The 23882-nt window shown below is 61.8% G+C and overlaps 1 protein-coding gene across 3 annotated transcripts in view; it reads right to left on the reverse strand.

Moving 5' to 3' along the window:
- Nucleotides 1-207: 207 nt before the first annotated feature.
- The window catches only part of KIF21B (kinesin family member 21B), a 47815-nt gene continuing 24140 nt past the window's right edge, over nucleotides 208-23882 (reverse strand). The window contains exons 16-35 of one of the 3 annotated variants that reach the window (XM_046679973.1): nucleotides 21022-21129; nucleotides 20415-20483; nucleotides 19509-19741; nucleotides 19165-19312; nucleotides 18730-18921; nucleotides 18540-18641; nucleotides 16927-17092; nucleotides 16692-16743; nucleotides 16462-16519; nucleotides 15489-15694; nucleotides 15336-15410; nucleotides 13518-13631; nucleotides 11898-11936; nucleotides 9802-9938; nucleotides 8697-8877; nucleotides 7097-7261; nucleotides 6699-6816; nucleotides 5764-5934; nucleotides 5091-5290; nucleotides 208-4099 (exon numbers count right to left, since the gene is read on the reverse strand). In XM_046679973.1, the coding sequence (XP_046535929.1) occupies nucleotides 4045-4099; nucleotides 5091-5290; nucleotides 5764-5934; nucleotides 6699-6816; nucleotides 7097-7261; nucleotides 8697-8877; nucleotides 9802-9938; nucleotides 11898-11936; nucleotides 13518-13631; nucleotides 15336-15410; nucleotides 15489-15694; nucleotides 16462-16519; nucleotides 16692-16743; nucleotides 16927-17092; nucleotides 18540-18641; nucleotides 18730-18921; nucleotides 19165-19312; nucleotides 19509-19741; nucleotides 20415-20483; nucleotides 21022-21129 (2589 nt within the window). In that variant the 3' untranslated portion in view covers nucleotides 208-4044. The remainder of the gene's footprint in view (nucleotides 4100-5090; nucleotides 5291-5763; nucleotides 5935-6698; nucleotides 6817-7096; nucleotides 7262-8696; nucleotides 8878-9801; nucleotides 9939-11897; nucleotides 11937-13517; nucleotides 13632-15335; nucleotides 15411-15488; nucleotides 15695-16461; nucleotides 16520-16691; nucleotides 16744-16926; nucleotides 17093-18539; nucleotides 18642-18729; nucleotides 18922-19164; nucleotides 19313-19508; nucleotides 19742-20414; nucleotides 20484-21021; nucleotides 21130-23882) is intronic. The other 2 variants (XM_046679974.1, XM_046679975.1) reach the window with 2 other exon arrangements.

Consider the following 23882-nt stretch of genomic DNA (forward strand, 5'->3'; position numbering starts at 1 on the left):
CCCACTTCATCCACCACCACTGACCTCCCACCCCATCCACTACCATCGACCTCCAACCCCCAACTCCCAAAACTTTCCCCCCACCGATGTCCCACCCACTCACCCCCCACCAAACTCTCACCCCATCCACCACTGCTGACCTCCCACCCACCCATCACCACCAACCTCCCACCCAGGAAGGGCCACCAGCCACAAGTCAGCCTGAGACAATGGTCATTCAGGTTTTATTTATGACAACTTCTTAGAACACACACACACATCCAGTCTAGGAACAGAAATGTACAGCATGGGGCTTAAATAACTTTCATACACTATGTACAGTCATCGGCAGAGGTACAAAACATATATACACTTGTGCTAGCCACACAGAGGAGAGCACGGGCCAGAGGACCCTGCAGCTCGGGCAGGAGGCGATCGCCAGAAGAGAGCTGGTGGGCAGGGCAGGGCAGGGCCCTGATTCACTTCAGGAGTCCTCTCTGACCCTCGGCTCTTCATGGAGCAGTTCCGCTTCCCTGCAAGGCCCTCGGGACATGGGTTCAAAGGATTGGACTGGGGTGTGGTGGGGGGCCAGGGGCTCATTTGAGTTCTGGAGATGGGCAGGGGCTGGGGGATAGAACAAAGATGCCATGGAAGAAACAATTTTCCCTGTAGAGTCTGTCCTTGCACATAGGAGGGCAGTGAAGGATCTGGGAGCCAGGAGAGGAGGGCCAGGCCCAGGGAGGCCTGTGGGGGGCATCGGCCAAGCCCTGGCTCCTGAGCCTGGACCAGGAGGCTGTGCCAAGCCAAGAGAGCGGCGAGCGGTTTCCTGTTTGGGATGGCAAAGGGACAGAAGCCACAGGTGTGGGCCGCTGGGTGGGAAGAACTCTCCGCTCTCGCAGGGCAGGCCCGCCCACACAAACACGACAGCGAACATGGCGGGCATAGGCGGTGGCGGAACAAGCCGGGGGGAGTGCCTGCACCCTGCCCGGACTGCATCAGAGGACGCCCCGTGAGCCGAGATGCTCTGTGACGGAGGAGAGCGGTGCATCTCTGATTTCACAGCGGCCGCCTGCCTGTGTCTCCACCACACTGGGTGGCGTGAGAAAGTTCCAGCAACTCCTTGCGGTAGTTTTGTGCTTTAAACTGCCCTCTGCCCAAGCCACACCGCCCCAGGCGGACAGCAGGGTGAAAGGTGCCTACGTGGAGGCTGTGGCGGGGGTGGGCGGGCAGGGAGAGCACTCCCAGACCCACAGACGTCCCTCCCCGAGGGGCTGGAGGCGGCACCCTGCCCACCTCAAAGGCTTAGGTGTGCCCGCCTCTGCCTCGTAGCCTCGCCTCCCTCCTGGCGGCCTCCAGAGGCCACGCCAGGTGGTCCCTTGGGGAATTGTGGCTGCCGTGGAGGAGTCAGTCTCTCAGACGGAAGCAAACACTGAACTGGATAATACTGGGAACAGAGCCTGGCACAGGGCTGTGCCGAGGAGGCCCCTGGGCCGTGGGGATGGAAGACAGGCTCCATCCAGGGAGCTCGCCAGTCAGCTTCCCAAGCATGCACGGGGCTCGGCCCAGCAGACAGGGCAGGTGGGTCTCGCTGGTTAGGCTCCAGCCTGGGCTCAGGCATCTGAAGATGTGGGGTGTGAGGTCAAGAGAGGGCGCTGTTCCCAGGGCCCACGGCATCCCGATAGGGCCTGGCTGCAGTGCGGCTCAGCCCCACGTCTTCGGATGGGCACGGAAAAATAAATAGGATGACGAGTCCCAGAACTGGGCTGAGTCGCAGGCCAAGCCCTGGTCCGAGCGAGAGCAGGCCCCCCCGAGATGTGCACATCCTCGGCGAACTCTGGACAGAGCCGAGCTGGGAGAAGCCACCTGCCACAAGCCCTGCCACTGTGCTCACATCACAACCATTTTGTGCTTGCAACACTTACGATGCTTGTGCAACGAGGAGACAGGGGCCTGCCCCCTAACTATGTGCCTGGGACATCCCTGAAGGAGTGGGCAGTCTTCAACGCCCCCGGAGCACAGCTGGGAATGGCTCAGGGCTTCCGGGGCACTTCAAGTTTAGAGCCAACGACACTGGCCAGGACAGCAGAGCTGGCCCCACTGGGAGGTAGCTGGCCCGTCCGAAGCAGCAGGGGACGGGCGCTGATGCCGAGCCCCTCTCGCAGGCCGTGGGGCACAGCTTGTGCGGGAACAGGCCTGGCAGCCCCGGGACAGCCGGCGGGCCGGGGGAGCACAGTCTGTGTGTTTCTACACTTGTAAACAGTCATGCAGACGGATTCTTCCTACAGGTTGCAAGCTTGAAGCTTTCTCTCGGGGTGGGAGAGGGGTGGGGAGGGGAGAGACCTGTGCTCGCTTCTGAGGGGTGGAAGGAGCGGCCGGCACCCTGGGACGGCCGGAGGAAGTGGACTTGCCATCTCGCAGACAGACTGGCCGGGCCCCAGGAGACCAGCCTGCGAGGGCACATCCTCCCTGCCCGTCAGCTCGCCCAGCCCTCACCAGGGCGAGGGTCCAGCGGGGCTCCCACAGCAGGACATGGCATCGGGGTGGCTTCCGGCAGGGGGACTGGCCAGCCTGGGCCTCTGCAGGCGTCTCCCCCCTTTCACAGCTAAGACGGCCCCTCTGTGTGTGCCAGGCACACATGGGGAGAGGCACCCGGGGCCAGCCGGAGGCCAGGGAGCCCAAGACCAGTTAAGCAACCGAAAATCAGTGTGGACGGCTGAGGTTGGGGTGGAGGGACGGGGTGCGACCCCGCCAAGGCCCCAGCCTGTAATTCAGAGTTGTCCCAACAGGGGGAGCCGGCACAAGGACATCCCTGGAGCTGAGTCCATAGCCCGCGGGGTTGCGGGAAAAGAGACACTCAGTGAATTCCATCCTCACGGCCGACCTCCTAAAAGGTGGGGCCCCGGCCCGTGCCACCTCTAAGGCTTGATAACGTGTCTCCAGAATAGCCCGAGACAAATAAATTAGAGGGACACCCAGCTACTCGGGGTGAAAATCTAGCAGGCTGGCTGGGGAGGGGGCCGGCCCCCCATCCAAGCTGCGTCCTCGTGGACACAGTCCTCCGAGCTGCTTCCTACCCAGCCCACCGGGACTCTGGGGCCCCTGGGCTGGGCCGTGGGGGCAGCGGGCACGAGACCCCATGAGTGAAGACACAAGTGGCGCCGTGGGCATGGCTGATGTAAGGCTGCCCAGCACGGGGGCCAGGCCCCGGAGAGGAAGGCACTGAGCATCGGTGGCCCGGAGGTCAGGGGTGCGCTAGAACGGTCCCCAGGACGATGTAGGGAGGCCTGGCTGCAAAGGGGAAGGAGCACATCCCCACCCCGCAGAGCAGACCAGGAACGGCCCTGGAGGGCTGGCAGGGCGGGTCCCCTTTGGGGCTCCCCTCCCCGCAAGAGCTGAGGGAAAGAACACGTGGGAAGAAACTTCAAGTCAGTTTCCAGGAGGCAACAGCAAAAAATAAAAATAAAAAATAAATTAAATAACTGAAGTATTTCTGACCACCTCTCCGAAGGAGTCTTCCCAGTGGCTCTGCCGTGGCCCCATTGGAAAGGGACCCCCAGGGATTGCTGGGGTCACCTGGGAATGGCTGTCGGGGGCCAAGGGGCCGAGGGTCACGGCGGGGGCCCAGCTGCCTCCACCTGGTCTCCGTGGTTACCTGAGGACTATCTTTTTGGGCTCAGAGGCAGGTCTGGGGCTGCGTCACCGGCCCCACAGGGCCCCGCCCCCAGGCCAAAGGCTCAAGGAAGGGCAGGGCCGGCTCAGCAGGAGAAAGGTGGCCATCGGGGAGGGAGGCCAAGGGGCCGCAGGGAGAGAAAAGAGGGGGAAATGCCCTTTGGCTTCACAGCTTAATTTCCTCCCCAAATTCTCTCTCCACGTGGCCGGGGAGGGACTGAGGAGAGTATCCCGTGGGAAGGTTAAGGGGGAGGCAGGAGAGCAGAAGAGGGGCCACACCCGTCGCCCACACCCTCTGTCCCCAGGGCAGCTGGCCTCCTCGGGCCACGGCTCCCCTTCCGTGCTGTCCAGGCTGCGGGGGGCCGAGGGTCCGGGGGCCATCCTCTGACCTCACGCCTAGGGTGGGCCACCGGGTAAGCGCCGTATACTCCAGAACTTCACTGTCAGGTCGCTGGGGTGGAGGACAGAGAGGGGCTGGTCAGCTCCTGAGGTCAGCCGGCTACCCCCCAAGAGGAAAGGATGGGCCAAATGATGGCCCAAAGGCAGCTGGGGCCGAGGGGCGAGCCTTGTTCAGGACGAAGGGGGAGACAGGCGGGAGGCGTGCCAGGCAGAGGGGGAGCCCCACAGTCCCAAAGGACTGCCAGGATTCTCGTGGTGGCTTTTCTTGGTTGTGGATGCTTTGTTTCGTCCCCTCTGCTTTCTGCTCCCTGGCTCCCCTCTCCTGGGGGCCTGTCCCACTGCTCATGCTCGGGAGGGGAGGGTGAGGCGGGCAGGGCAGTCTCACCGGGCCAGGAGGATAGGAAGGGAGAGCAGAGAGGAGTAAAATCGTCTCCTACCGTTAAGAAGCAGCTCAGATCGAAGTGGAGAGAGAGGAAGAAGGAGAGAGAGGAGAATGAGAGAGGGGTGGGGCGGGGGGGTCAGGGCAAGGTGGTGGCGCGGCCCTTTATGGCCAGGACTCGGCGAGGAAGGCAGGGGGTGAGTCCAGGGACGTAATTCCACAACTTTACCCGGCAGTCACTGTGGGGGGAGAGAGGCGGAGGGGCAGAGAGGAGAGGCAGGAGGAGACGGGAAGGGCAGAGGGGAGAGAAGGGAGACGGTCGGAACAGGAAGGAAAAAGAAGAGACCCCTCTGAGTAGCTCCCGGGGGACAGAGGGCCTGCACAGCCCCTGGACGGGGCCAGAGCTGGGGTGGAGGGAGGGGGTCTGGGGGGGACAGGGCTGCTCTGTGGTCTGAGTCACCTGGATAAGGGACAGCTGTGTGAGGGGCAGGAGGCGGGGCGAGTCCTGGCCTGGGGCCCAGCACCTTCCTGCTCCCCTGCCCATGGCGGGCACTCCGTGAAGGCTACACAGGCTGGCGGGCGCCATGCAGGGGCCCAGAGGCCTGCCCCGCCCACGCCACGGGGAAGGGTGGGCCCCAGAAGCAGACCTCCGTGCGGCACCCACCTGGAGGCGGTGAAGATGTGCTTGGCGTTGGTGCAGATGGCGTTGATGGGGCTGTCATGGCCCTTGATCTCCCCGATGGGCGTGAAATTGTCCACGTTCCAGACCTTGATGACGCCTGCCCGGCAGGCGCTCAGCAGCATGGGGCGGCCCGGCACGAAGGCCAGGGCGCACACCCAGTCCTTGTGTGCATTGGGGATTTGCTGCGGGAGGAGCGGGGCCAGTGAGGACCGAGGGAGCAGCAGGGAGAGGACCCTGCACACACGGAGGCCCGCCGCCAGGCTCCCCTCTGCCTCTGGAGTCCCCGGGCAGACAGGCAGCATCACGGCTGCCAGGAGCCAGCTGGGGAGGGCACGGGCCCAGAGAGGGGTTCTAGGCTCAAACCGGCACTGGTGGGGAACTCTGCAGCACTCGGAGGGGTCAGAGGAAAACACAAACGCTCCGGGAAAGGGAACATGGGGACAGCTTTGCATCAAACCCAGGGGCTGCGAGCAGATCCTCTCCTGAGAGCAGGTGCATTGGGGGGTGAGGTGGAACGGGGAGAGGCTGCAGGGGACGGGGGGTGGACAGAGACGGGGAACAGGGTGCGGAACAGGTGGGTTTCGGTCCCCCTGGGCCCCACTTGGGCTGGGGGAGCCACGCCGCCCTACCCACACTCCCCTCCCTCCCAGCACACCTGGATGAGCTCCTGCTGTTCCAGGTCCCACTTCTTGATGCCGTTATCCCGGGAGCCACTGAACAGGATGTCTCCCTGGATGGCGAGGCATTCGATGCCGTCGTAGTGCGGCGGCTCGAAGTTGTGGGTGGGGCCGATGGTGCCCGCCACGCACTCCCCCAGCTCGAACATCTGCGGGAGGAAGGACCGGGAGGGAGGGTCCGGGGAGACAGGGCTGGGGGGGTGGCCGGGGCCGACCACTGCCCTGGATACAGCACCACCTGGGCGGAGGGGCGCGCTGCTCCCAGGGCCTGAGGATGCTGAAGGCTCAGGTCTCGACCTCCCCGTGGGGACAGGGCTGCGGGTGTGGGGGGCCCGACTTCAGTTAATGCCAGGGGACCCCACAGCTCAGCATGGGGTGGTTACAGAGAAAGGTGGGTTTGTGGTGTAACCCTCCCTTCAAAACTCTTTTACGTTTTCCAGTAAATAAATATAACATTTCTTGTACGTTAAATAAAAACATTCATCAGAACCCGATGTCCTCTATTCCCCTTTTACACCCTGCGTTCCCGTTTCCGGCCACGGACATGCAGCTCTTGGTGGTCCTCAGGGGGAACCAAGATCAGTGTTGTTTGTCCCCTTGTGTTTTGTTTTCCTAATTTGCCTACTAACAGTCGCACTGCATCCCGTTCGGCGGCTTCCCTAATTTATTGACCGTTATTCTACTCCAGACATTTAGGTTCTTTCTAATTTCCATCACTTACAAGCTCGCTCTGCCATCTTTACTGTCTGCACACACTCTCTTGCCTCTGTGGAGGGATTTCTTCAGCAGAAATGCCCAGAAGTCTCATTATTTCCACGCGTGCCCCCAAGGTGACAGAGCAGGAGGTGGGAGGGCGGGAGAAGCCCCAGGAATGGTGCCCCCCGGGGGCCTCGGGCCGCGGCTCCCCCGGTACCTTAACGTAGTGGTCCTTGGAGCCGGTCACCACCAGATCGTGCTGGTTGGCGGTCTGGGTGACGGTCAGGCACATCACGGGGCCGATGTGGCCAGTCAGCTTGCCGACGGGCTGGAACCTGTGGCCGGGAGAGGTGCAGCCAGGGGCAGGTGGGTCAGAGGGTTGGGGTAGGGGGTCTGCCCTGGAATGAACATGCCTGGTGGGGTACTGCCCTCCCGTTGAGCAAGAACAAGAACCTAGACGGTGAGCTGCCCGCATCCCAGGGCGTTCGGAGGATGTGGGAGCAGAGAAGCAGCCAGGGTCCCTCCAGCCCCGGGAGAGTCACCCCAAGCTGAGACTCGCATGCCCTCCTTCAGCCACGCCGAGACCCCCAGCCCTGACCCAGGCAGCCCCCCGACCTGCTGAGCTCCCAGATGCGGACGGCGTTGCCGGAGGCCGCGTACAGCATGGTGCCCGAAGGGCTGAGGGCAATCTGGTTGATCTGGTGCTCTCCCTGTGCACTGGCGATGGCGCGGGTGGACGTGGCGGCACAGGCATCACCAGAGGTCACCTGGCCCGAGGACCTGCCGCGAGGAAGAGAGGCTGGGTCAGAGATCAAAGCGGTCCATCCGCCCAGGCCGGGAAACCAGCCAAACAGCACTCAGGCCACGCTGAGAACCCTCTTCTTCCAGGAAGCCTTCCCAGACTGACGGACAGGATCAGCTGCCTCTCCTGGAAGTTTCCAGACCGTCGGAGGCGGGACCAAGGGGAGGGCTACCCCCAGACCCCAGGCAGAAGGCAGCCCCTGTGTTTGCCCTGCGGCCGCCTGAGCAGTAGCTGAGAAAGTCTGGAAGGCCTGGCCACGAGACTGGGTCTGAACCCGGGGCTTCTGGAAATCACTTTACCTCTCTGAGTCTCCGTTCGCTCCTCTGTACAAACAGGTGATAATACCCATTCTGTTTATTCTGTGTTTGTTTCTTTTGTTTTTTTAAGGATGATTTTTTTAGAGCAGTTTTAGCTCCTGGCATAACAGAGGGGAAGGTACACAGGGTTCCCACATCCGGTCACATGCTGCATGGCAATGTTCCCGTCAACAACGGGCCGCACGCGTGACGGTGGTCCCATAAGATGGTCCCATGGAGCCTGGGTGTGTGGCAGGCTGCACCATCTAGGTTTGTGTCTGTGATGTTTGTGTGTCCGCAACATTGCCTAACGATGCATTTCCCAGAACATGTCCCCATAGGTAAGTCACGTGTGACTGCAGCCCCCGCCGCCCCTCAGCCTCCCCCACCGTCCACCTCCCCACCCGACGGTACATTTGTCGCAACTGATGGACCTCCACGGACATGGCGTTACCACCCAGACACCACAGCCCACACCAGGGCTCCCTCTGGGGGCCGTGCGTCCTACGGGTTTGGACAAACGCGTAATGAGGTTAGTGTCCTACAGAGTCGTCAGTTTCACTGCCCTAAAAATCCTCTGCTGACTGTTTTTTAAGGATCAAAATAACTAGATTGTAGCTGACAACGCAAACATAAGGATGAAATGGAACTTTTGCTCAGAAACAATTTCCCTTTGCAGGGGCCCTCGGCTCAGCTCTGTCCCCCATGTGTCTGTCTGTCTGTCTGAGATGGTCAGCGTCAGGGGTCAGGACCGTATCGGGGCCTTGTTTCTGCAGGCACGTGGCCAGCATGGCAGTGGAGGCTGCTGCCGCCCGGTCTCACTGTCTCCCCGGCTCGTCTTTCAGACCCACAGGGCGATACTGTGCATGCCTCAGGGGCAGGGCTGGGGGACCGGGATGAAGGGTCAGGGGCAGGCAGGCTGAGGCTCAACCGAGCTGCTGTCCTGGACACTGTCCTCCGACCCAGGGATCCCACTTGGTCCCAGAGAGTCAAGCGAAATCCACCGGCCTGTAAGGGCCTCTGTGCCCATGTGGCCAGGCTGCTCTCTACTCCCTGGGCCACTGGGGCTGGCCCGTGGCGCCCCACCCACCCTGTAAGCCAGCACCAGAGGACTTACGTGAGCGTGCGTATGCACTTGGCCGAGTCCCGGATGTCCCACACCTTGATGTAGGAGGTGGACACGGAGAACACCAGGCCCGAGTGGCTGCAGAACTTGATGGAGACCACGTTGTTGGGGTGGCCCTTGAGGGCTGCGATCTCCTGCCCCGTGACCAAGTTCCACATCTTACAGCTGCGGTCTGCAAGGGATGGGGAGAGCCGTGGGTCGGGGGGGGAGGCGGAGGACACGTGAGTCACCCGGGGCTGGGAAATGCACGCTCCCTGAAACAGGGCCGCCAGCGTCGGGGGATGTCATCCAGAGAGGTCTGAAGGAAGGGGCTCGGGTCTGAGGGAGAGAAAGACAGGCTCACGCAGCGGGCTCACGCGGCGGGCTCACGCGGCGGGCACGTGTGTGTGAAAACTCAGGGGAGAGGCTGGTCAGCACTTTAGAGGATTTTCCCAGCAAACTCCCTCTAGACACCAGAGTTCTGTGAGTGCTGCCAAGGGGTCCTGTGCTAAAATAAAATCCTTAAGCCTTTGGTGCCTAGTCCTACAACTGCTAATAGCTGACAAAATTAACGAACAGATGGTGAGCCAGCCTTATGGGGAAAACTTGGAATCAATCAACCACGTAGAGACTGACAACTGTCCCCCTCCGCCAGGCAGACGCTGACGTAGATTCTCGTCATTCTATCAGCGTGTCCCCTGCAGAGCTGTTCTTCCTGCTGGTAGAGTTTTTGTGACTTTGCTGTTGAGATTAAATAATCGTGACGTGGTGGAGTCCGGTGGCCAAAATCAGAGGAATTCCTGGGATGCAAGTGCGGGGTGGGGATGTGGGGGGTCCGGGAGGAATAGATGGGTGGGGCACCTTAGAAGCTTCGTGGAGTTTCTGGGCGAAAGTGAAACCGCCAGGGTCAGGTGCGAGGGAAAGCTTGGTTGGCTGGGGGCGCCTGGGATGAGGAGCCTCGAGCCAAGGAGAGAGCCATGAGACAAGGTCGTGAGCAAGCCGAGCCCACACCAGCCACTCCTGGGGGCTCTTGCATCTCCTTCAGAGCCCACTTGCAAAGGACGCCGGGTTGGGTGGGAGATCCTAACCCTACTTGGCCAGTCTGGGTTCCACTCACCTTTGGAGCCCGTGAAGAGCAGCTCGTCCGTGGCGTCCAGGCAGAGGATGGGCTTGGTGTGGCCCTCGGCCATGGAGACGCACTGCAGTGGGGCTGTCCGCGCACCCTTGGCTCCTCCAACCGGGGTGATGATGCCCCTTCCAGGGAGAGAGGGAGAGAGGACGCGCCCATCAGCCAGGGAGACCGCGCCAGGCTGAGCGAGGCACACGGTCAGAGGGCACAGGGCAGAGAGGGGACCAGGGCCCGATGATGGAGCCTCCAGTCAAATGCCACCAAGGTCTGAGAGCCGGGAACAGGCTGCGCAGGTGGGGAGGGTCTGCCTGTACAGCAACCTGTCAGTCGCCATCCTGCGCACCTCCAGGCTAGACGCAGCCGGAAGGAGCGGGGGACATGGGCCCTGCCTGTGGGAAGTCCCCATCCGATGCCTGTCTGACCCAGATCCTGAGACACAAATGCACCCAGGCCCCAGCTGGGCAGGGAGGGGCTCCAGGGCTCGAATGGCTCCTACAGCAACCATGATTCCTCCATGCTACTTCAGTTAACCCAGGGTGACGCGAGGGGTGCAGACAGGGAGGATGCGCAGCCCGTCACCCCACAAGCACCTCAGTCCCACTCTATCCATCTGCCAGCGGCTGCCTCTGGGGTTGGCACCTCCCAAGCAGAGACTCATGCACACACGCACACACGCACACACCCCTACCCACAGGCCTCTTGGACCAGCATGGCCAGACCTGTGACTGTCACTTCCAAAGAGTTACATCCATCCCTTTTGGGACCCCCAGCTCAGCTCTGGGTCAGGGATGTCTGGGGCGCCTCTGGGAACGAGGCTACGTGGACCCGGAGGAACACGCTCCCCGCAAACACTCTGGGAGGGGCAGGGAGGCTTAACCAGAGCAAGCATGAGGATTTGGCTACACCAGCCTCCTGCAGGTCTGAGGATGATCTTTTGCTCAGTGAGGGTCTTTTGGAACGAGATCCCTGGCCAAGGTATGTGCAGGTCTGAAAAGACGTTCTAGTTCTTTTCCAACAAGAATGCTGCTCCTGACAGCGACCCCGTGGCTGAGGATACACGGAAATGACCAGTGCCCCATCCACAGCACATCCCATCTGTGCATCCCATGGCCCCAGGACTCAGCTAGGCCCCCCTCGAGAACGGCGATCAGACAGGTGCAGCTGCTAGCCAGGTGTCACACACGTGAACGGCCCCCACGCTGCCCCAGCCCCCCGCTCTGACACTAATTTGGGCCCAGCCATATGGCTGGGGGAGAAGCCCAAGACTGCCGTAAGAAGGATTTAAGAAGACAACCCTCTGCCATGAGAGAGGCTGGTGGGCTGGCGGCAAAGCCTTGCTACCCGTGGGAGGGGTCACAGAAACATCACAACCAGGGCGGGAGCTGTCGGGAGCTCTGGCCCACCAGACCCTGGGATGCACTCCTTGCTGCAGGGAGCTATGCTGTGCTGGGTTGGGTGGGGACACTGGCCTCTGGTCATCTCACAAGCTGGGGGGACAGGAGGTCTCCTGGTGCTCCCGGTCCACATGCCAGGAGAGGCGGGCAGGGGCCACGTCCCCTCTCGGAGCCAAGGTCTGAAGCGCGCACCCACCGGCCCAAGCTGAGCAAGTCAGCAGGACGCTGAGCAAGTCAGCAGGACGCTGAGCACAGGCAACGACACCCCTCCAAGGAGCAGGTGCCCAGCTGGTCCCCGTGGCCCCCAGGCCTTCCACGGGCTCTCCACCCCCATCGGCAGAGCTTCATCCCAGCCAACCCCAGGCTCCCATGCTCCACGCCCCCAGCCAGGTGACCAGGAGAAGAGAACAGGGCCTGCCCCCAGCAACCGTGCACCCATCCCCAAGCCCCCAGCTCCAGCCGGCCCGGCGCAGTCAGAGGCCACGCAGCCACCCTGAGAAGGAGGAACCAGGGGGCGGGGGCGGGGGCGGAGGTCATCTCAGAAGAGCCATGGCGGAGGAGGGGCAGGCGACGGGAGGGGGCTGCATGCAGAGGACAGGGGCGTGCAGGCGGAGGGGTGTGCGGCAGAGGCAGAGGAGAGAGAGGACAGAGTGAGAGCTGGGAAGCAGACACGAGACGTGGTGTGTGTACCTCAGGACCTCCGACAAAGAGGAATCGCTGTCATCAGACCTGGGAGGGCAGAAAATTAGCTGGATTAGGGGGAGAGAGGAAAACACACAGGGACGCAGAGGTGACAGCAGCAGCAGGTCAGAAGACGGGTTATTCTCTTCGAGGCAGTGGACAGAGGCAGAGCGATGAGGGCGCCGGGGGAGAGCAGGAGAGGAGGGGGACAGGCTGGCCTAGGAGCTGGGGACACCCCCAGGGGCGGGCCACCAGGGTCCCTCGGCTAACAGGGTAGGAGCGAGGACGGGGCTAGAGATGTGGGAGGGCCAGCCCACGCTCTAGGGGATGGTTCGTGGGTCGTTTGCTGGTTCCAAGCTCTCCGGCTACCCCATCGCACAAGCTGGGGGCACCTGCCTGCCCCAGCAATGCTCGTCCCTGCCCGGGGCCAGAGGAAGCCAGGCCGCTCCTGCCCTTCCCTGGGAGCCAGCTTCTTCCAGCAATTCCTCAGGGACTGACTTATTTACGAAGCCCACCGTCCCCAGAAGCCAGCTCTGCACCATGCATGGGGTCCAAGACCCGGACCACTGGACAGGACAAGGCCTGGGAGACCAACAGGCTGGGATGCCCGGAGTCCCACCCCAATCCTTCTGAAACAAGGACCTGCCGATTGTAAAGGTGTGGAGGGGGCGCCCTGGTTGGCACAGGCCGGCCGGGCTTATACATCCACCCTGCAGTGGGAGCTGAGCCGAGCAGGTTTGGGGAGCCTAGGAAGAGGCGTTTCTGTGCGGAGGGGCTGATGCCAGGCAGCAGGTGCAAAGACCACCACTTTCTAGCCTGGGCTGCCTTGCAGGGTAGCACTGTCCCCCCTCAGGGTCTTTAGGGGAGGAAAACATGGAGGGCGACACCCCTTTCTCGAGGCAGTGTCCCACTGCTGGGAACATGTGCCAGCACACGTCAGAGCCCCAGGTGCTGGCCCAGCTCCCCCACTTTCTAGGTGAACACCCCCGGGCCCCTCTTTGAGGCTCATTTCCTCTTCTGTGAAATGGGGAGACAATTCTTAAGGCTGATTTATGTTCAAACGAATCACAGATGTGGAAGCAGGTGCAGCATGAGGGTGCCTTGTGAATGCACAGGACTGCTGTCTACACCCATCACACTAGTGGTAGTTACAGCCGTCCAAGAGGACCTGTGAATACAGGGCGAGCTGACCCTGCAGGTGAAGGAAACCGGGGGTCTCTTTCTGCTGGGACGGTGCGCAAGGGCCCAGGGGGCCTGTCTGAGCATCCGTGGTTGGGAGGGGGTGTGGCTGCACCTTAAGGAAGGGGCTTCAGAGAAGAATCAAAGAATCCAAGATCAGCAGGGGAGGATTCAGGGGGCAGTTCTGGGGGACCCCTGGGAGCCTGACTGCCCCAGGCCCCCATCCTGTGGCTTCCTTCCTGCCCTCTCCAGCACGTGCAGGCGACAGGAAGGGCCCACGGTCAGGACAGAAAGGGCAGAGATGCCAGGAGAGGGGCATCAGGTCCTCCTCTCTCCGAGGGGCCGGAACAGCATAGCTTGATCTGCCCACTGTGCCAGCCCTGCCCGCGGGCAGCACCACCCATGGGCCGTGTCCCCTCGCTGTGCCCGCCCGACCGGCCTGGCTCTTACTTGTCCAGCGCTGAGCCCTGGCTCTGATTGCTGGTGAGACGGGAGAAGACGTTACGGTCACTGCGGGGCCGCGTGGGAGGGGACGAGGGGGGCGTGAATCCCACGTCCGTGGACCTGGCGTGCAGGGGACAGAGGGCGGCGTCGTTAGTGCCCACACTCGTGCCCACAGGCTCACACGCTATGCTTCCAGCACCACCTTCTGGCTTGGCTGTCAGGCCTGCAGGGCAGGGGTCCCAGAGCCCAGCCCCCAGTTAGCTCCCAGACGCTGCCCTGAACCAGTCCATCCTTCTCATCGTCAGGGGATTCCATATTTGGGGATTCACCCACTCTTGAAAATGGATTTGGAAACCCCAAAATCATACTCGCAGTGCTTCTGTGGTCATTTGCAGACACGAGCAGAGCAGCAAAAAATCTGAGCCCCCAAATGCACACATCCCCAGCTGAGGTGGAACGAGGTGACGCCGGCCTTCTCGCCTCAGCTCTTATTCGGTGAACGGGTGGCCTTCCGTGGTCCATTGGGTGTCATGTTTTTCCTATTTTTTGTGCTTTTGATTGCTGACTTCACCGTTTAAAATGGCCCCTTGGGTAGAGCGGAGGGGCCGCTTGGTGTCCTGAGTGCAGGGAGGCTGGGACGTGCCTTACGGGGAAAGTACGGGTGCGAGATGAGCTCATTCGGGCGTGTTATAGGGCCGCTGGCCGTGAGTTCAACGTGAATGAGTCACCGACATACATTAAGTAGGGTGTCTTTAAGCAGAAACACACGTGAAACAAGGTTCTATCGTGATGGGTTGGTGACCATGTTGTGCCCAGAGGCTTGTGGGAACCTAATGCTGCATTCCTCTGGGAGCAGCGGGTCAGTGACCGCTAACTCCGCGTTCATGGTGACGACAGGAGACAACTACTGTGAGTAGGAAGGATGGACAGCCTCTGCAGGCAAGAACCTAGCAGCCCGCTGTGCCGCCCCATTCTGACACCGTGAGGTACCCCTCTTTGGGAAGCTGTCATTAGTCATCATGATGACTTTGGAAAGTCATTAATGCATCTTCAGCGTGGTCTCTCAGCTTGGGGGTGAAGGGACATCTGTGAGACCCCAAGGGCACACATATGCTTGCAGCTCCCCACCCCGCTCCCTGAAGGCCTCTCTGCGAGCTGTGGCATCTGCCCAGACCTCAGAGGGCGGGACGGCTGGGAGCCTGAGCGAGCCCTCCTGCCTCCCTACTAGGCAGGTGGCAAGAGGTCCCCGTGAGCCCCTGCTCCTCCACTATTTAGCTGTGTGACCTGGGGGAGGCCACCAAACCTCTCTGAAAATTGAGTGCACAGACCAGATGACCAAGGAGGCATCCAGCGATGGGCCACGGCTCAGTGGGGCCTGGCCCTGGGAGCGGCTGGCCAGCTGGAGTTGCCCGCCCTCTGTAGTCAGCTCTCTGGGTTTTCTTTAAACGTCTACACTCCTCTCACATGACAAGACCTTAAACGGGCTAAAGACTTCCAAGGACCCATGGTCATAAAGAGGGGTGAAAAACGTCAGCACAATGACCACTCCAAGCGGCTACGAGGCCACCAACATGGAGCACGCATCAGCCAGAGGTTTTTAGCAGTGAGCGTGGCCACCCAGCTCAAGGCGCTATGGAGATCATATGTCCCCGAGCCCACACACCTGCCGGGTGGGGAGGGGACCATGGGGGAAGCTAAATGACATAGCCAGACTGGCCCACATTAAACAGTGCCCACAACGATCTACAGATGGACCAGAACTAGTTCAGGCTGCCCAGGACTAGAATGAGCGATTCTGGGGAAGGTTCCAGAATATACTCTCACCTAATGGGCTGTCCTCGGTCATACGACTTCCTTCGGGTCAGAGGGGACGTCTCCGTGCCTCGAGACTGCCGGGGGCTGACAGAGAAGGGTCCGGTGAGGCCCAGTCCCAGCTCCCTGCCCGCCCTGACCCGCACGCCCGGCTCCCCTCCTTACAAGGTACTGCCTCTGGTGGGCAGGCTGATGGTGCGCGAGACCTTGTCCCGGTAGTACTGGTCTCGGAGGGAGAGGCCTGCTCCGTCTTCCTTGATCTCCACAAGGGAGGCCAGCGACTTGGTGATGTTCTTGGTGGAGACGTCCAGCGGGGGCCCCAGGCACTCGGCCGACACGGCCTTCATCTGGGCAGACAGCTTGGGCTCGCCCTGGGGAAGGAAGGACTGGGGTGGACCGCTTGCCCACACGGGATGGCACAGAAACGGGGAGCCGGGGCGGGGGGGGATCCTAACCAGGGAAAGGGTGCTGCCTTGGCCTCCGGTGGAGGAACCAGAAATCACCCAGAGACTGTCTCTCAAGGCTTCGGGAGAATCTGAAGCCACGGAAATGGTTTCTCTGCCCTACTGAGACTGAAGGCCCAGACGGACTGACCTCTTTGCTGGCCCCCAGCTAATTAATCGGTTTACCCAAAGACTATGCACAGTTCACTGCCAGCCTGCAGCTTCTTCCCCTCTCTCTTTAATAAACCCTATTTCTTAGTTCAGTCTAATAACGGATCCCTGGCTGGCAGGTCAGCTCCCTCGTTGTGGACTCCCACAACTGAGCCTCTTGGATCTGTCATCTGCCCGCAGAATGACTGGACATCTGGACTTCGCCTTTGACTCTAAGCACGAGGCAGAGCCTTGGTGGGGGAGGCTTTTGAAAGGGGGGCCTCTGGCTACGGTGACATCACTAGGCAGTAGCTCCAGCCATTTCTCCCACCTTCCACCCACCTCAAAAAAGAATGGGCTGTAACAGTTTACACGTCCGGGCACCTCCCAATTCCAGGCTAGATCCTTTCTGGACCTCCATCCCAGCCAGAGGCAATATCGGGTCGGGGCTGGGGGGTGAGGGTAGAGCCGCAGGAAGGTGGGGACCAAGCCTGGGGAGGCTGGTCCTGCCGTGGCCTACTGTCTGCCTTCCGATGGGGGCTCACCTTGAACTTGAAATCATCGTGGCTGGTGGAACCTTTCATGGTGAACGATTGGGAGAAGCTAAGGAAGAAGCAGAGGGCATTCAGGATCCTGACAGCCCACGCCCTGGCTCTCCGGGACTTAGATCCATGGGTCCCAAACAGCCTACAAATCCAGGCTCAGCCCTGGGGCCCTGTGGCCACCCCACACCCCAGCCCAGGTACGCGCTCAAACTCCTGACTTGGAAACTCACCTCCCCTCCGAGAACTCTGAGATCTCCTCATCAGTGCTGGCGTAGCCGTTCTCTGTGGGAGGGAGGGAGGGAGGGCAGGAGGATGAGGGGGCTAGCCTCCCTCCCGTGTCTCAGCAGCCGGGATCAGACTGGGCTCCTGGGGTGGTTCTGGGGAAGCGATGGTCTCCCTGGGGGTGGGAGCCAGGGAGCCCCAGGGTTCCCAGGAGCTGCCAGGCCTCCGCCCGCACCCACGTACCCTGCTGCACGTTGTAGATGAGCGCCTGCAGCTCAGGGTGCGTCTCGGCCTTCTCGCGCAGGGCGTCCAGGAGCAGGTGGTTCTGGGAGGAACCTGCGATGTCGGTCTGCCTCAGCCGTCCTTCCAGCAGCCGGATCTGAGCCTCCTTCTGTGCCACCTGCAGCCCCTGAGGGCGGGGAGCGAGGCCTGGGTTACCCTTCCGGGCCTGACACCTGCTCCCAACAAGCCACCTGGGAGGGAAACCTGCTAACTCCAGACGTCAGCCCTGGGCCCGTCCCCGACTGAGAGGCACCCCAGCCCCTCACTTCCCTCACGCACACACGTCCGTGGAGTCGCCTTAGGGCTCTCTCTCTGTTATGGGCTGAACTTCGTCCTCCCAAATTCACACGTTGACACTGTAACACCCAGGACCTCAGAATGTGACCGTATTTGGAGACAGGGCCTTTAAAGGGGTAACTAAGTTAAAAGGGGGTCTTTAGGGCAGGCCCCAATCTGTATGACTGGTGTCCCTATAAGAAGAGGAGATTTGGGGCCAGCCTGGTGGCGTAGCGGTTAATTGTGCACATTCCACTTTGGCGGCCCGAGGTTCGCTGGTTCCGATCCCGGGAGTGGACATGGCACCACTTGGCACACCATGCTGTGGCAGGCGTCCCAGGTATAAAGTAGAGGAAGACAGGCACAGATGTTAGCTCAGGGCTAGTCTTCCCCAGCAAAAAGAGGAGGATTGGCAGCAGATGTTAGTTCAGGGCTAATCTTCCTCAAAAAAAAAAAAAAAAAAAGGAGCTTTGGATCCAGTCACAGAGGGAAGACCACATGAAGGCAGAAGTCACCATCGACAAGCAGGGGAGAGAGGCCTCAGGAGAAGCCCACCCTGCCGACCCCAGGATCTCAGACACCAGCCTCCAGAAGCGGGAGAGAATAAACCTCCTGTTTAGGCCACCAGCCTGGGGCACTTTGTCATGGCAGCGCTGGCAGACTGACTCTCCCCAAAGACACAAAGCAGAGCTGGAGAGGTCACTGGGGATCAGAGGAGGAGACGAGGGCCGCCTCCCTGCCTCCTCTCCCAGTCACTGCACGCATACGATGTGGCGTCTGTCCCCAAGACCACAGGCCCCCGGAGGAAGGAGAGGCGGGCACAGGGCCCACCAAGGGATGCCTGATGCTCTAGTGTGAACCCTCCTGGGTGGCATGTGGTCTGTCTGTCTCGCGCTGCTCCATCCTAACACACACACACACACACACACACACACACACGCACACACTTCTCCCTCCGCCTCCAGTGGGCTCCAGCCCAGCCCTGCGGTGGACGGGCCTGGACCAGTACACAGTCACCTCTAACGGAGGCCCGCTGCGTGCCAGGACCACGCCAAGCCTCTCGCGTGCGTCATCTCGTTAAAACCGTGCAAGAAGCCACGAGCCTGATACTGTCCCCACCCTCCTTTACACCCCACCTTCCTTTACAGCCTGGAATCAGAGGCTGGGAGGGGAGGCAGCTGCCCTGGCCTGTCAGTGATGCAGGTCAGGAGGGGCCAGGCCTGTGGGCGTCACCATGAGAGCAGATCACAGAGGTGCCTGAGCGCGTGGGCCCGCCCGGCAGGTGAGCACCGGCCCACCTTGTCGATGGACGCCTTGAGAAAGTTGTCCAGCAGGAGGCGGGCTTCGGCCAGGGAGCAGGAGCTGATGACCACCGACGTGTCTGTGGAGTCCAGCTCCTCCTAGGACAGGAGGCAGAGAGGCCTCGTCACCCAGGGCTGCCACTGCCACCCAGCCCCACGTCCCTGCCGCCTCCGCCCGGCTGGGCACCTTGGTCTCTTCCAGCTGCACGATGGTGGCCTGGCAGTCGGTGATGCTGTCATTGATGTAGTCGATATTGGCCGCCAGCACCTCGATCTCCTCTGCCAGCTCCTGTAGCCCCTTCTCCTCCGGGCTCTCGGCCTGCAGCCGCTCGCGCTTCCTCCGGAGAGCCTCCTGCAGGAGGAACAGCTCCTCCCTTTTCTGGGGGGGGTGGGGAGAGGCCTCAGGTTGCTGCCCAGCCCTGCCCACAGCTCCCCACCAGGCCAGGCCCCAGGGCCCGCCCCCCACCCCCAGCACCTCTGGATTTCAGAGCAGGCACAAGGAGCAGGAGGAGAGGGCATGAGGAGAGGCCCCAGGAGCGAGAGAAGTCAGCAGTGACGGCGGACGGGGACGGGCACAGGAGTGGAGGTGGGAGGGAGGGGAGGCGGGGCGGGGCCGCGGCACCTTGATGAGCCGCTCCATGTCGGCCTCCAGGTTGACGATGGTCATCCTCTGCATGACGATGTCAATGATCCGCCGCTCGAGGGACTGCCACTTGAGCCTCGCGGCCTTACTGAAGCTCTGGCTGGCCCCCTTCTTCTGGAACTTCTTTCTGGGAGACGGAGGCAAAGGGGATTGGGTGGGACCGCCCTCGACCTCTGCAGCCCCACCGAGACCCCACTGGGAGCCGAGAGCCGTGGGGGACCCATCACTGAGCTACCTCCCCAGAGCTTGCCTCTCGCTGGTCCTGCCTCCACATTTCTACCCACCCTGCCCGCACAGACCGGGGTGCCGCCCGTCCACCCCACCTGGCAGGGCGGGTGCCATTGACAGTGGCCGCAGGATGGTCCCCCAAGAAGTGGTTGATCTTGCGGTTCCACTGGCGCACGATGCTGGAGACAGAGCGGGCCCCCGATTCGGCCTCAGACGAGGTGGTGCTGGCCGACACCTCCGCCCCCGAGTCCAGCATGGGTGGCTTCAGTCCTGCACGCCCCGCCACCCGCTCGGACATGGGCTTGGCCAGGCGCCTCAGTGCAGAAACCTGGGGGCCGAGAAAAGAGCGACCCAGTGAGCACGGTACCCCAAAGCCCATGAGAAGGCCCAGATTGGGGGGGGCAGGCAGGAAGAAGACAGGGGCTGCTCTGTTCTGGTCTGGAATTGGGATAGAGAAAGGGCCAAGGGGTCTGCTTGATATGAAATGAACACAAGAGACCTCCACTTTTTTTTTTTTTTTTTTTTTTGGTGAGGAAGATTGGCCCTGAGCTAACATCTGTTCCCAATCTTCCTCTTTTTGCTGAGGAAGACTGGTCTTGAGCTAACATCTGTACCCATCTTCCTCTGTTTTATATGCAGGATGCCACCAGTGCATGGCTTGGTGAGTAGTGTGTAAGTCTATGCCCAGGATCTGAACCTGTGAACCCCGGGCCACCAAAGAGGAGTGCGTGAACTGAGCCATGACACCACTGGGCCAGCCCCTGAGACTTGTACTTTTTTCTAAAATTAACATCTCAGGCATGTGGGACCGGAGCCTGCAGCTTGCTTATTGAGAACGGCCCTACCAACAGGCCTCACATGAGGTCTGCAAGATCACATTTGCTGAGTGGAAGAAGGGAGAGCCAGGCCACAGGCAGACCTATCCCCTCCCTGTCCCTCGGGCCGTGGCAGAACTCCGGAGAAGGGAGCAATGCACATGCAGGGGAAGGGGCCTCGCTCACCTCCTGGGTTTTCCTCCTCAGGACCATCTCCTGCTGCCGCTTCTGCGACTCCAGAGCTCGGATCTGAAACTGTGAGAAGCGGGCTGGGGTCCACCCTCAGGCATCACGCCCGGTCGGCCTGGGCCAGGACCAGGAAAGTGTGCCCAGCCCTGCAGGCGAAGCCTGGTGTCAGGGTGATTCTCGTGCAGCCAAAACTTGTTGATGAAATGGGATCTAGAGTTTAGCTCCCTCTCCCGGAGGTCACCATGAGGCCCCTGTGTCCGCAAGGGCAAGTCCCCTGGCCTCTTCTCCCCACCGTGGGCTAGGGATGCTGGACTAGCTGGCTCGGCCCTGCTGTGGCTGCCCTGCAGGGCTGGAGGCTGCACATTCCTGGCTCTGGCTTGCGGATGACCTTGGGAGAGTTCCTGCCCATCTCTGGGGCTCGAGTCCCTCCCCTGGACAATACAGAGGCTGGACCCGCAGCCTGTGTGCCCGCCCTCTGTGACGCTGCACTCTGTTCTCCCACTCAGGATGGTGGGACCCAAGGCCGCGAGGCAGGAGGGGCGGCTGGGAAGCCGGCGAGTCTGGGGAGCTGGGGGGCTGGCGGATCCTCGAAGCCGCCCCTCACCTCCTGTCGCCGCTGCTCCTTCTTGAGCTGGGCGATCTCACGGTTCCTCTTGGTCTCCACCAGCCGCCGCCGCTGCTGTTCCTCTCGCATCTGCTTCATCAGGGCCACCTGGGACGGGCAGAGGCGGTGGCGTGAGGCAGGGCTGGACACGAGGCGGCCCACACCCTCCACGGAGCAGCTGCCTCTCGGGACGCTGGGCAGGGTGACCGCCTGCCAGGCAGCACTGGCTCGGGGCTTGCGGGTCTAGAACGAGGGGTCCATCCCCACCCCACCGAAGGAGTTGAAGCTGTCACACCACCTGGCAACCTTCCAGCCTGCCCAGCCATGCCAGGCCGACCTCTCTGCATGGTCCAGCCGGCCCCCACTACTCCCAATACCATAGCCCCTGGTGGCCCTCACCCAGAGCCACCGTCCCATTCCAGGAGTAGCCTGGGGTGCCGGAGGCAAGTCCTCACATCTGGATGGGGTACTTTCCGCTCTCCTGCTGACAGCCGAGCTGCCCACAGGGCTGAGGGGACAGTCAGGGGCCGACCCCAGGGCCAGGCCCACAGTGACAATCACCAAGACCAGCGTCATTTTTGGAGACCACACTGTATGCCAGGCCCCGTCCTCGTGACTCAGACGAGAGGCGTTATCTCTCCCATTATGTAAACAAGGAAACGAGCCTCAGAGAGACAAAATAACTTAAAGTCACAAAACCAGTGAGGAATGCCCAGACTTCCGGCCCTGGTCATTCTGCCTCTAAAATCCAGCCCTCACAACAGTCCCAGGGCCGGCACCATGGCCATTCAGAGCAGAGCTGGCCACCAAGGAGAGCCTGGAACCCGGAGTGCTTGGGGGCCTGGCCAAAGGCACAGAGCACCGTGAGTGTGGCCAGAGATGACCCAGCATGATGGACAGCCAGGCCCTCGGGGCCTTGAGGCATCTGCCTCCCCCCTGCCCCCAAGTCCTGGTGCCTGAAGCATGAGAAACTATGCACACGGGGTTTCAGACACGTTCCGAGGGACCAGGGCCTGAGAATCGGGTGTGGGTGGATCCTTCCTCTACACTGAGGCCTTAGGCAGCACCAGGAACGTCCCCAGCCTGCCCTGCTCTGGGATAGCCGGAAGAAGAGACGGCAGCGGGGAGGCAGGCCCTGCTGGGGTGAGTGCACAGAGAGGAGGAGAGCTCGCTGCAGCGGCCGGGTCTCTGGGGTCCAGAATCAGCCTGTCCCAAAGAACCGGGACAGGCCAGCCCAAGCCCTAGCTGAAGGGGACCACCTGAGACCAGGCATGCCAGGGCTGCATGCAAACCCGAGGTCAGCTATCCTCTGGGGCCAGGGGGCGAGGCTCACTGGGCTCCCCCGGACAAAGGCCGATCTGTCCACCTCTGCAGGTGTGGCCGAGCGCCACGGAGGCCACCACAGGGGTGAAGGCCTCAGGATGGGAGTGCACGCGACAGCGCTGAAAGCGACATGGTACCCGCAACCGGCGCTGCTCTGCAGATGTGACACAGAAGGCAGTGTCCCCTCTCCGGGGGAGACCCTGGTGACGGGGGGGCCACTCCGGTTCCAGTCTGTAATCACTGGGGCCCAGCAGCTGACCTGCGCGGGACGGTCCTTGGGCATCGGCTCTCACGGCACCTGTACCCTCTCTGTCCCTCCCCTGCCAGGCCCCCCTGGGATGGCCTGGGGTGTTTTTTCTGACCTCTGGCCTGGGCTCACCAGAATGCCGTTAGAGGGTGTGCAGAGCTGGCACCTGGCTGAGGGGCCTGCAACCCTGAGCTTCAAACCCAGGGGCAGGCACGGGTCCTCCGGCCTTCAAACAGATCCCGGGCGTTACATTACTTTTCCAGAGCCATGGGCGGATCCCCTGCCTCGCAAGGCTCACAGTCAGGCCACCCCGCTGAGAGGAGAGCTGGCCAGGACAGGCTGGGCTGCCTGCAGAGGCGTGAGCGGAAACCTCAAGGAGACAGTGAGGACGCAGACAAGACCCCCACAACTGCTCCTGGAGCTGCCGCAGGACCACAGCCCCATGGGTGTGCTGCTCCACCTGGGGAACCAAGACCCCCGGCCCTTCGGCCCACCCCACCAGAGGGCCCCCGCATTCAAGCCCCTCCAAATTCCTCTTGGAGCCCTCTGTCTCAACACCCCACAGGACGGAAGTGCTGGAGTTGGAGAAAATGGGGCTCCCAGGCCGTTCTGATTACAGCACCCTGGTCCAGCTGGTGGAGCCCCCAGACCTGTGGCCCAGGCTCGGCTGGAGACACAGGCAGCCCAGGAGTAGGGCCGGGCCTGCCTGAGGGCTGACAGTCCCCTCCTCTCCTCTCAGAGTCTGCACCACCATCACGGCATTGCCTCCCTCCGCTGCACTCCGGTGAGCCAGCCGAGTCCATGTGAGGACGCAGGGACTGATGGCTCCCAGACCCACACCCTGTCCTGCCAGCCCCGAGGACCAGGCGCTCTGCTCTGGTGCCCATTTCCGAGGCCAGCCCTCCACAGCTCGCTGGGGCTGCCAGGAGCGCCCGGCTTTGCTAGGGCGTCCAGCCCCAAGGCCGGGCCCAGGGCTGGAGAGCCGGGGTTCACCAGGGGCTGAGGGCCAGGGCAGGAGAGCATCACAGGAAGGCCTGAGGGAGGAAGGACATAAAGGAAGCAGGGATGTGTGTGGGGGAAGAACACACCCAGACACGGGGCAGAAGAGCTGGGCCCACACCCCAGAGACGAGCGTACCCTGAGGAGGGCAAAAGAGGAAAAGAAGGCACCCGCTACATGGACCACACATCCGAGCGGGAGGCTGAGAACCAAGCTCGAACTCCAGCACCACATTTAGGTGCTGAGATTAACTTCTCTGAGCCCCACTGGCCCAGGCGCAAAATGAGGATAA

Source organism: Equus quagga, chromosome 12, assembly GCF_021613505.1.
Source record: "Equus quagga isolate Etosha38 chromosome 12, UCLA_HA_Equagga_1.0, whole genome shotgun sequence".
In the NCBI taxonomy this organism is placed as follows: Eukaryota; Metazoa; Chordata; class Mammalia; order Perissodactyla; family Equidae; genus Equus; species Equus quagga.